Below are 12,690 nucleotides of genomic sequence, written 5' to 3' on the forward strand. Positions count from 1 at the left end.
AATGTTATTTGGTTGTGTGTGCAAGTTGTTATTGGTGGGTGGAGGGGTGAGGGAGTGAGGTTTGCCATTGAGGAATGGGGATGAAATTGAGCAGACGAGAGACAGAGAACAAAAGACAAAGAAACATAAAATGAAAACAAAACACTGGAGAACTGAAGCTCGTACGAAAAATGACCCTGTGACTAGAAAGCAAGATGGCTGAACAAAGATACTGAATGATGGGTGTCAACTTCTGCTTTTGGTAGAAATGCTTGATTAATGAAAACGAGTGAATGACTTAAAAGAGATGCAACACAAAAACACTGACTAGACCTTTAACACACAAACATACCTTCCCATAACTTACTTGTCCTTACAGCCTACCCAAGCCTCTGTGCATGATCCATGATGGAGTTCTCATCATCTCTATCTACAAACCTCTGGCTTCTTACCTTGTTTGCACTGAATCTCTTACAGACCTCAGGTTGATGGCCAACAAATGAAGTATTTGCTATCAGTCATAATTATTTGCTCAGTAACGTATTTGCTGAAAAACCTTCACTGAGGTTAAGTTCTGGAAACCATAAGTAAGTTATCTGGCGCTATATTTGTTGAAATATCAAATCTGAGGTCAGTTAAAGTCTGGACTCACGGTTGCCCCATTTTGTGACAATGCAAAAAAGCAACAATGCAAATTTATGATGGTAAGATCTTGCATTACATAAATACAGTATGTGGTTCAGTTTTTGTCTCAATTGTCATTTTTGCATTGTCAAAAACACACACTTGGACGCACACACACGCACGCACGCAGGCGCACACACACACACACACACACACACACACACACACGCACACTCACACACAGTAGTGTGTGTTGTTAGACCTACGCGTCTGTGGCGTGTCGATGGACACTTCATTGGTATACGCTCCGATTCCATGTTTGCTCCTTGCAGCCAGCTGGAAGGTGTAGGTGGAGAAAGGCTTCAAGTTCTTCAGCAGGTAGGAGGTGGTTGGCTCAAAGCTCATTTTCTTCTGAAGGGACATCGGATTGTGAGAAAGAAAAGCAGAAGAAAAAGGTTGTACCACTTATTAACTACAGGGTGTTAAAAAGAACAGCATGGACTTTTCAGTTCCCTTTTAATATCGACATCAATTAATCTTCTGTCTGCTCAACCATCCATCCAGTCAAACATCCGCCCTTTAATCTGGTATCATAACTAAAACGTGCTCTCAGCTACAAATCCAAAGTGAAGGATGAAGTCCCTCTCTTCAGCCTTACCTCCTCTGTGTCGTCAACTCGTCGGTAGACCAGTTCATATCCTGTGATCTGGTTGTCTGGGCCACCCTGGGGTGGGGCCACCCAGGACAACAGGATACTGGTCTCAGACTTGGCCTCACCCTTAAATTCTGATGGTTGGGATGGTACTGCAGAGTTATTGAAAACCAGGATTAGCAAATTTCCATTTGGTTGTATGATGATGATGATGATGATGATGATGATGATGATGATGATGAGTGCACACATTTTCAGTGTTGCATGGCATATCTGTCTAGTACTTTATGTGCACACACACAAAACCTGACATTCATCTCTTACCTCCAGTTTTGGCTATAATCTGCAGGTCCTGGGACAGGGGCCCGTCTCCGACAGAGGTGAAGGCCAGCACTCTGATGTAATAAGTCTTGTTAGGAGTCAGACCCTGGATGGTGATGAAGTTGGCGCTGCGCACCATCTGCTTCTCCCACTGCACAATAACAGACACACAGGGCAATGAATGAATGCAAGTCGACACAGATACACACTCGTGTATTAGATACATGCAGACAACACAAGTTATCAGTCAGCTGTGGTTAATAAAAAGTGACAGCAAAGTTAGACAAATCCATGCACACACAGGTGCACACCTGGTTGACTGGCAGCGTGTTGTCTAAGGTGTAGTACACTCTGTAACCGACCACCTGTCCGTTAGGTTCCTCTGGTTCATCCCAGTGGATGATTGCTGTTGTTGTGCTCAGCATACGACCTCTGACCTGCAGGGTAAACAGAAAAGAACTTCAGCAACACTGCGCTTGGGTAAAATGTACACTGTATTTTTACTGGAGAAAGTTTTGTTGAGGTTTTTTGAGAACTGAAAGTTACTTGAGGCGTTAACATCTGAAAATCACATTCTGAAATCAGGATTCATGTAATACTCTACATTGTCCCTCAAAATAGCAGGCAACTAATTATATTGTATAACAGCCAAGTTTGAGATAAAGTTCTTGTAAGAGAAAAGAATATAACAGATTGAAATAGGCGCTGAAAAATAAAGGCAACTTGTTTTTTATCTTTTAAAACCACATGTTTATTACTATACTGTGAAAACTTCAGCTTTGTTAAATTCAAGGTCTCATGCAGACCTGTCGTGGAGGCGAGGAGGGGGCCTGCTCGGCTGTGCGAGCCTCCACCACCTCGCTGGATGGGCCCTGGCCAATGGTGTTAACTGCTGCCACCCGAAAGTCGTAGTGGGAGTAAGGGCTGAGGCCACCCACGCTGTAGCGGGTCGTGGCAATGCCATCAATCTCTTTATATGGGTCCTCTGAGCCTTTGGCACGGTGCTGGAGAGGAAGAGAGGAAGAGAAGATTATCCATCTCTGTACAGAGGAAGCTCTACGTATAGCTCTATCTATATACATTACAGTAATACACAGGCAGTTACACCAATATTATAGTTTAGTGGTGTAACGGTCTGTGTATTACTGTAACAGCATGCTCTTTTCTATGAACCGGGATTAATGCCAAAACATGCACAAAATAAGAGTTACCACATATTTAATGTGGGTTGATTTTTGTGAATCAAGAATTCAGTCACTGCTGTTTAAGCAGTTTGTGTTTCATTCTTACACTTCATTTCATTACACTGTGTGGGCACAGAGTACTCACAAGACACATGAATTTCATATGAGCTATTTGGCAATTTTATTACTATCAGGAGAGACAAGGGGCTCTTTTCTTTTGCAGCCCTACTTAGTGATTTAGGCCGTTAATAACAGTTTATGTTCCTATAAAAATCTAGTGCAGCTCTGGTCCTTGGAAGTTTTGTGTCTCAGAAACCTGTGTGCACAAGCAGCAGTCCTGTGCGGTGGGTAGTGCATGGGTAAGAGCGAAATGTGTGTGTGCTTGTGTGTCTGTCACACACCTGTATGATATAGTAGGAGACGGGTTCAGGGTTGCCAGAGTCCCAGGTGAGTGTGATGCTTGTTGCAGTTCTCTCCGTCACCACAGGGGTGCCAGGAGCCTTTGGCAGAGCTAACAGGGAAAAAGAGAGAGAGAGAAATTTCATGCACAAGAAAATGAAAAAAACAGTCAAATTATGGAGCTTTAAACTTGTACTGACTGAAAAAGTTGGAAACAATTTAATGATGACACGAGCTCAGAATCAGAATGATGCCATGACCGTAATCGCTACACAACAATTAGAAAAACAATTATGAACTAAATTAGTTTGATGAATGGACAAAACAAATCCTGTCAGTTCAGACACTTGTTATCTATCACTTCAAAGGGAGTTTTAACTCACCACATATGTAATCCAAATTAAAAACCGTGTATACTGACAAACTAAATACAAGCTTGGTGATAACATCGAAATGGGTCATCATAGAAAACAGCAGTCAGAGAAAAATGAGTCTGTGGCCAGCATCCGAAACATGAAAAGTGGAGACGAGAAGACCATTTTCTTGTAGAATTCCTACAATATTAATTTAATATCAAAATTTCCCCAAACACAAACAGCAAAACTTTGTCCTTTCCCTTAGTTAGAAGAGGTCTTTCTTCTTTATTGTAACAAAGAGAATTTTCCTGATTTCCTCTTTTTATTTCTCACTTTAGTGACAAATTATTTACTTTGTTTATTCATATATTCTGTATATATATATATATATATATATATATATATATATATATATATATATATATATGTATAAAGCACTCAGGAAAGAGAATTACTTGACTTGTCTTGACTTTTTGTGTCTTTTATAATGGAAGTGTTTCTTCAATTGCACAACACATCAAGTGCTCATACACAGAGAGAATGCACTGTGGTATTGTCTCCTTAAAAACACTTTGCTCTTTTGAATTAAGTCATAACCAAAGTCTCACTCGAGGCAAGGTCAAACCATCACTTCACTCTCCTCTCCTCACATACATGGTGATGTACCCACCTTTCACAATAATCTGTGCCACCGCCTCAATCACGCCTAACGTCGACATGGCGACGCACGTGTAATTGTTGGACTGTCGTACGTCCGTCAGTTCCAGGACGTTGCGGCCGATGGGCATGTCATCCTCGGGCGTCAGGTCCTCTGCTCCCAGCATCCACTTCACGTAGGGCATGGGCGAGCCCACTGCTACACAGGTGATGTTGACGTTCCCCCCTGGCATGATCTCGCTGTCCGCTGGGGGGATGGAGAAGCGAGGGGGGACACGACGCACTGGACCAGATGGCAATGAAAGCAGGAAGGCAGAAGGAGGACATGATTAGAAATTCATGACAGTGTTGTTCAGCAGAGTGCAGTACAGTGGATAACAATCAGGGTCTAAACGCTGGAGGATGATTATCTTTTTGTAGTGCCATGTGCTCTGAGATGAAGTTTTATGGCATTCAAAGAAGACTGCAAGCATTCAGACAGTCTGATACATCACCACTATGGCGCATGTGATATCAAAATGTTTTATTCATGGTGTTTTTAGGTGTGCTTCAATAAATATTTTATGAACTGAAACACAAAAGATGCCCATGAAAAAAAAAAAAAACCCAAAAACTCACAGCAAACACACATGCACTCACAGGGAAAAAAGAGAGGAGAAGAATGCACAGTACAGTACATCTCAAAGGAGTAAACTGTACAGGCAGGTTTAAACAGCCGAGACACACAAACACAAATGGCAGTTTAATGGAAGAAAAGCAAAACTCAGGAGAGACTCAAAAGAGCCACACAGTCGTTACAATACCAACCTTCTCGCAGCTCTGCAGAGGGAGGTAGGACAGAGCGCGGCGGGAGGAGGAGGAAGATGAAGAGGAGGAGGAGGGGAAAACGGAAAATATCAGAGAAGAGACAGGAGACAGAGAGAGAAAACAAGTTAGACAAAGGGGCATGGCAAGGTGGCAACAGACAGAGTGGAAAGCCAAAGAGAAAAGGGAAGAGAGACAGAGAGAGAGAGAGAGAGAGAGAGAGAGAGAGAGAGAGAGAGAGAGAGAGAGAGAGAGAGAGAGAAATGAGGGGAGGAAAGAGAGGCCATAAATGGCCAGTGTGTTGGTGAAAGCCTTCCACTGGCGGCTGTCTCCATAGACCGCCTGTCAAACACTCACTGAGCAGCACCGCAAGATTTTACTGGCCCTGCAAGCACTGTTAGACGCACATCACTGACTCTGCGCTGTTTGTGTGTGTCTGTGTGAGTGTGCGCGCGTATTTATATATATATATATATATATATATATATATTTATATATTTTTTGCGTATGACATAGATGTGTGTGTTTTTGTGTGTGCACCCAGTCGTGTGTGTGTTTATTTCTTATCCCTGGGAGTGATGTTGGAGTCAGAAAAGCATGCTACGCTGTTTAAAGCTTTTTTCTTTTCCTTTTTCCTTTTTTCTTTTTTGGGTTGGGATGGTGGCGGTGGGGGGAGTTGGGGGCAGACAACAGAGCAAAAGGCCCCGGGAATAAAAATGTCTCTAAGATGCAAACATTTGGTGGGTATGAGTGTGTGTGTGTGTGTGTGTGTGTATGTGTGTGCGTGCGTGTTTGTATGTGTATGTGTGTGTGTGCGTGTGTGTGTGTTGAAGGAAACAGTGCCTGAGGAAGTGAGATGCCTGTCAGATTTGGGGAGAAACACAAGTCTTAACCAGACAATGATTTGGTTTTTCTCTGAGGTCTAAAGGCTAAGAAGGGAGGGCAGAGAGATTAATAGCCTGAGTGAAACATTCAGCCCTGCCTTAACTTGACGTGGAGGAGCTCTCATTTAAAAACCATCCTGTTTTATGACTCTACAGATAAAGAATTGTAAAACATGGAAAGTTTAATAGCATCACATCACATTAATATGATAAAAGCACATTCCTAACAGAAGGTGTCTATGTAAAAAAAAAAAAAAGAAAAAAAAAGAAGTATGAATATCTTCTATGAAAAGATGTCCTAAACTGCACATTCATTATCAATGTAATCCTTACACCTAAGTGCTCTAATTGCACTGGCTGGTGGCTGGCTGTTATCCCTCTCTTACCTCTGACATAGAGGTTAGCTGGGGTGGAATAGCGTGTCCCATCGCTGTTGGTGGCAACACACTCATACTTCCCCTGGTCTGACTCCTCACTCATCTCTATCTGGAGGGCACCTGGATGGATGGAGGGAAGGAGAGGAAGAGTAGAAGGTAGAGAAGGGAGAGAGAGAATCACACAGAAAGATAGAGAGGAAGAGAGAGCAATCACACAAAACTGGACGACATCAGATAACTGGGTATAGTCCATAAATACATCAACATACAAATGGTAAAAACTGTAGAAAGGGTAAATGAGACTGAGTTTTCAGCAAAAACAGGCTGAACTCTGTATGAAGAACAAGGGGCTAAAAAAGGAGCCAAGTCTATAGGGAGACATTAGCAAGTTTCTACCACTGTCAGCAAGACTCTGCCTAAAACAGGGGTCGGCCTCCTGATTTAGAAATGGGAAGACAACAAAAATAAAAAATAAATAAAGAAAGAAAAAAAAAGCACTGACACAAAACCTACAAAAACGGAGAATGTAGTCTTCATGCAAGGCAGAAACAAATAAACCAAGCAGCCAAAATGTGGAGAAATCCAGTCACAAATACAGCGTTTAGAAAATTCTTTGCTGAAAATTGAGATGCAGTTATATTAGGGAGCAAATCATGTTTCAGTTTTCATGATAAAATTTGACAAAGATATTGCCATGGCAATAAGGCACCCCCAACCCTTTCGGATCCACCAATGGGATCAGGAGTGTGATGTCATTTTAAAACACACCCAATAAGGAGGTAAAGACATCAAGCGACCTCCATCAAGGCCAACAGATAAAAAAACAAAAAGGAACGACATACGCAAAGCCTTGGGAAGGGACCGATGCTTTCTCGCTCCCTGAAAATAGAAAAACTGTCAAAAAAGTCAACCAGAGGTTTTTTAAAGATGGTGTGGTAAGGCAAAAAAGCGCCCATAAAAACTTTATCAAAAAAGTGGTTGTTTGGGGCTTTTTATCGGTAATGGGAGAGAAAAGAGAAAGTAATGGTAAAAAACCATGAAGAAATGCATGTGTGTGTGTGTGTGTGCGCAGGTTTGTGTGTTTATGTGTGTGTGTGTGTGTGAACACACTAATGTCTGCAAGTGTGTCTGAGTCTTCACCATCTGGACTTTTCAGGCTGAGCGAATAACAGCTGGGAGGGAAAACAAAAGTGGGGCGTTTGATTGGGCAAATATAGACAAGGTAGAAAGACAGGCTGGGCCAAGCTTAGGTTAAGACCCCAAAAAAAAGAAAAAGAAAAAGAAAAAGAAAAGAAAAAGAAAAAGAAAAAGAAAAGAAAATCAGGTCATAAAATTTTTTTTTTTAAAAAGCAAAGAAACAGAGGTAAAAGTGACAGTATGCTTTGTTACCTCAAACTAAGCAACTAAAAAAAAAAGAAAAAAAAAAAACAGGTTGTAAACTCATCATGCTTTATATTGGAAACAAAGAATATGTAAAAAGCTAAATGATGTTAAACTGGTGAATACAGAAGAGAGATCACAATATGGCGAGGAAGGAAGCAATGGATTTCTGTGTTATAGAGTGAACGTTGAGGCTGAGATGGAAAAATGAGAGGATGAAGAGAGGATGAAAGACGAGAAGAGGGGAGGTGATTAAAAGTCATAGTATCATGAATTGCTTGCTCAATTCCAATTCCCCCTCTTGCGCCTGCTGCAGATCTGAAGCAGCTGGATGGGTCTGACCAATGTGGCAGAGTCTTGAGTCTTTTGGACTAAAACCCATATTGATGAACCCATCCAGAGCTGCTTTGTTTTTATTAGTTTTTTTAAGATCTGTAAGACAAGCAGGAACCAGGGGTTGAAAAGGAATCGGGCCACTGTGTCATGTTGGTCCTCCCAGCAGTCTTACCTCGTATGGGCGTGCCACCTGAGTGGGCAATGAATGCACGAGATTAGAGAAGGAAAAGAAGAAGAAAATGTTAGTACCACAGAAGGGGAAGGGGATACGGGAGGGAGGGACTTGGGGTGGGGGGCGGGTGTTGGGGTTGGGGGGCTGTGGGGAGTTTGGGTGTGGGGTGGGGTGGGGGTAACTTTGAAAGAAGAAGAATCAAATTAGAGAGAAAGACTCAATATATAGATCCTTAAAGAGTGAGAGAAAGAAGAAGAAGAGGAAGAAGAGGCATAAAAGAAAAAGCCAGAATAAATAAAGACAGAATAAGCCTGAGAAGAGAAAGACAGATACTAGAGAGACAGAGTGACAGAGCTATAAGGAGATGGATTATTAATTTGAATTCATTGACTTGCAGCGGGGGCAGATGTGGCTGTAGGAGTGTGGTAGTGTCTGCACTGCTCTCAGCTGGGTCTCTAAGATGTGGACGTAACTGCCCTGAGTCTTAACCTGCTCTTGTCCTCCATGTAGGTCAAACCCAGGTTTAATCCTACTGGTAGAACAGTGTATCGATTAAAGTATTTAAACACATATTACTGTTGTTTGTGTAAATGTTCCTGAAGGAAAAATCCACCCTCCAACACATAAACATAACATTTTTTTTTTTGCTTTTTTTAAATTATTATTATTTTCCCTAAACTGTATTTGTATCTCTTTTTTTGTTTGTTTTTCTGGTGTGTAACTGGCAAAAGGTAGACAATGTGACATCGAGTCAGAATCCTTCCATCGGGGCCACAACCGAGTGTGACAGCGAAGAAATTGTCAACAATCTAAAGCATCAGCAGTAAATGTCAAGTCGATGTCTCAGCCCCTCAGAATCAAAGAGCCAGGGTGTGTTCGTGGACTCAATATCTTAAATCGACCATCAGCAGACAAACTGTGAGAGGTTCATCGCGGAAGAGGACCGAGACAATAGACTGTTGTGTTTGGTGTTGAGGCTGCAAAACAAATTTATATGTTTTACAATTAACACTTGAAACGACGGAGGTACTTGCAAATGACATCGTAGCTAATAGAAAACGTAAACCACACTTTGTCTCTCAATTTCATCTACTGTTTTTCCGTTTATTTTCATTATTGTTTGATCTGCCTGCTATTTTCTCTGTAAATAATATTGTCAATAATATGTCAGTGAGTAGTTAAAATTGATCACAATTCCCCAGAGCCCAATATGATGCCTTTTCAAATTGCAAACAAAATTGCTTGTTTTGTGCAACAGTCTATGAAGGAACAAAAGAGAGAAAAGAGAGAAAAAGCAGCAATTTCTCACATTGAAGGAGCTGGGAGCACATACTGTTTGGTATTATTGTTTGAAAAATTATTTAATTGATCAATCAACTATCAATATTGCCTCAAACTAATTTTCTGTCATTGACTAATCGACTAACGGAAACATTGACTAACAGGAAAACATCTAAGCTATAGTGGTCACACACCACTGTATATCCCAGGTATCTTTTCTATAATAAAAGAAGAAAATCACTGACAAAGGGAATGTTGTCAAAGAAATTAAAATTACAGCACTTTATGGCAAAATTACCAAATATCATAAAATGATTTATATAACAGTGTAAAAGAATTGAAGAGTGGATTTTTCTGAACTACCATACTTTCGTTTGGCTCTATCACCCTCATGTAAAAAACGCTGCACGTGTCCACAGCAGACCACTATTTTCTACACAGTGACCGAGTTTACTATAGAGTCCACATACTACACTGGACGGCCACAAGTCTACAAGTCTGAAACCTGGCAGCTATCGCTTTCCTCCCAGTGGCTCCACCAGAGGCCTACCTGACAGCCATCTACAGCTGATGGCTTATTGACTGGTAACTCTATACAGCAGAGCGGACAGAGTAAGTGGGTGAGTGAATGACCGAGTGAGTGAATGGGTGAGTGAGTGAGGGACAGAATAATTGAATAAGTGAAGGAGTGGAAAAGTAAATAGGTGAGTGTGAGGATAAAGTTATTTGCAGTTCTTTGGGTGTGGAAAGGCTGCAGGTGCACAGGTGAGGGTGAGGTCAACTACCTCAAGGGTGACAGAGATGCGTGTGTGTGTGTGTGTGTGTGTGTGTGTGTGTGTGTGTGTGTGTGAGAGAGAGTGTTTGTACGTTTGTATGCATGTCCACATGTGTGTTTACATCCTGTTTGTAGCATCTACAGTATATTCATTTAACCAAAACAATGTATGGTTGTCTGCAGAGTTGAATGTGTATTTCTGTGTCTTTGCATCTGTGCCTCATATTATCTTTGTGTGTGACTGTTAGTAAAATGCATGCCATGCATTTTAATAACACCTCAACATTTGCAAAGGTGAGCAGCAGCAGCATCAGTAGCAACATTAGTGAACAGTATATAGAAAAGTGGACAGTGAGGGTGTGGGCCTTGGAACAGAAGCACTTACCAAAGGACTCTGTGGTTAAAAAGATACAGAGAGAAAAGAAACAGCATAGACATGGCATTACAATCGGACCGTTGGTTACACAGAGGAGTTGACTTAGTAGAAACACCTTGAAAAAGCACTGAGACTCCAAAAAAGAGCGATGGATATTGATTATTTACACAAAACTTTGTGCTTATAAGAATCGTAAAAGTCATTTTTTGTAATCATTACACAGAAGAAACAAGGCTAAAATATGTGACATTTTAAGTTGTAACAATTTTTCTAATCCTCATAATTCATTTTTTTTTTCTTTCTGTAAAAATAAAGGTCAAAGAGGGAGTCTGAGCAGGCTGTTGAGGGTTGAGCCAGAGAATTAACCAAAAAAAAACAGGGACAGAAGCAAAGAGGTTGTTGTCTGTAAAGAAGAGAGTAGGGTGTCCAATCACAAGAAAAGGGAGGTTTGGGGTTTTGAGTTGGTCCCTGAAAGCAGAAGGACTGAGGAGGGGAGGGGACTTTGCTACAACAAGTTGGGATTTGACACACTACTGTGGCTATAGAAAAACAGACTGAAATGGATTGAGTGGGTTGACTTGAAGAGATTCTATTCTGTGTGTGTTTTTAGTTATCTATCTTTGAATTGAACAAATTCTGTCACTGTATTTCCTCAAAAAACATGGATACAATGTCTGTGAGTTAATTTCACACCCACGCAAGACACGCTTTCCAGGAAATAAGAAGAAAAACCAAAGGTTATTTGATTGTTTAGTCACAGCAGTGAGCTATCTTAGGGAGGCCACTCCCTCAGTACATGCCACCATCACTTGGGTTTACCTTGCAATATTCTGTCAGTGGAGAAATTCGCTGAGATATGACTAGAGACATGGAGCGCAGTGATGCGTGTCGTTACAAATATTTTATACGGTTTTTAGTAAGTGAAAAATTAAACCGTTCGTGATGGTGATTTGCACAGGAAGACCTCAGAGAGTTTGCAGAGAAAAGATGGGAGTTCACTTTTAAAGGCCTTGAGGAGTTTAGAGGGGTTGGAAACCATACACAGTCAAATCATAGCACAGCAGCAGCAGAGAGGGGCAGCTGAGAAACACAGCCAGTAACCACGGCAGGAGGAGTGTGGAACAGCAATAAGAAAAGGGGTGAACGAGGGCAAAAATAACAAAAACTTCGGAAGGAACAGAGGAATAAAAAATATATCGGGTTGGAAAAGAAAGAGGGAGGAGCGGACATTGTAAGAGGGATAAAAGCAAAGTAGGAGGGAAGAAACCTTAAGGTAGAAATAAAATCCAGGATTGAAGGGAAAGGGAAAAAACAGAGGGACAAAAGAATTGGTTACCTGAGCGGAGTTGCTTGATTCGTCCATTGTTATTGGACGTGTTGACCGGCAGGAAATCCTTGAACCAGGTAATTTCTGGGTCAGGGTTGCCGCTAGCAGCACAGAGCATGGTGGCGGTCCGAGAACGCTCCACCACTTTCAGCTGGGGACCCATGTCTATGGTGGGGAACCCCGAGGGCAGCTGGTCCTCTGCAAAGATCAAAAACACACATCTTCAGCTTGGTAGCACAGAGCAGTGGTTCACAACCTTTTTTTTTGTGTTCTACTCCCACAGCTAAAGCACACTTTCATCTCTCTGACTCTCCATGTTTCAAATACGCCCATTTGAATGGATTCTATCTAAAGTGAATCTTATTTAACTCTAAATATTCAATGCAGAAAAGTAGATACAATTGTCATACAAGATACAGTTATACTGGAATTGTTGATTTTTAGGCTTGTTCTTTTTTTTCTAAGTGAATTTACTACTAGCACCACTTATAGTGGCAGGAATTGAATATGTTAACACATTTATAGCCATCATGCCTTTTATTTTGACTTCTCTGCTCATTTGCAAATTATTTCCATCACAGCACGTGGTGCTCAGGTCTCACTACCGTCACTGTCCTGTTCACCCAACGTCATAGCTGTTAGTTTACTGGTTATTGTGAATAATAGATATAATAAAGATCAACAATCCACCAATTTTTAATCATATCCGCAAGTTTATTTCTAGTTCTTTTCCTACATACCGCCCACTAACTGCAGAACTAGCTTGTGTTGTGCAAGTGCCCTTGGTTTGGAATCACCGGCATACT

At 41.3% G+C, this 12,690-nt stretch overlaps 1 protein-coding gene across 1 annotated transcript in view; it reads right to left on the reverse strand.

Annotated features, from left to right (window-relative positions):
- The window catches only part of ptprdb (protein tyrosine phosphatase receptor type Db), a 146,833-nt gene that overhangs the window by 31,383 nt on the left and 102,760 nt on the right, over nucleotides 1-12,690 (reverse strand). Inside the window, exons 9-18 of the mRNA XM_056371532.1 lie at nucleotides 11,894-12,082; nucleotides 6,247-6,357; nucleotides 4,980-4,991; nucleotides 4,186-4,455; nucleotides 3,162-3,271; nucleotides 2,383-2,580; nucleotides 1,888-2,013; nucleotides 1,580-1,727; nucleotides 1,262-1,407; nucleotides 870-1,014 (exon numbers count right to left, since the gene is read on the reverse strand). Of these exons, the coding sequence (XP_056227507.1) occupies nucleotides 870-1,014; nucleotides 1,262-1,407; nucleotides 1,580-1,727; nucleotides 1,888-2,013; nucleotides 2,383-2,580; nucleotides 3,162-3,271; nucleotides 4,186-4,455; nucleotides 4,980-4,991; nucleotides 6,247-6,357; nucleotides 11,894-12,082 (1,455 nt within the window). The remainder of the gene's footprint in view (nucleotides 1-869; nucleotides 1,015-1,261; nucleotides 1,408-1,579; nucleotides 1,728-1,887; nucleotides 2,014-2,382; nucleotides 2,581-3,161; nucleotides 3,272-4,185; nucleotides 4,456-4,979; nucleotides 4,992-6,246; nucleotides 6,358-11,893; nucleotides 12,083-12,690) is intronic.

This window comes from Seriola aureovittata, chromosome 3 (assembly GCF_021018895.1).
Source record: "Seriola aureovittata isolate HTS-2021-v1 ecotype China chromosome 3, ASM2101889v1, whole genome shotgun sequence".
Classification (NCBI taxonomy): Eukaryota; Metazoa; Chordata; class Actinopteri; order Carangiformes; family Carangidae; genus Seriola; species Seriola aureovittata.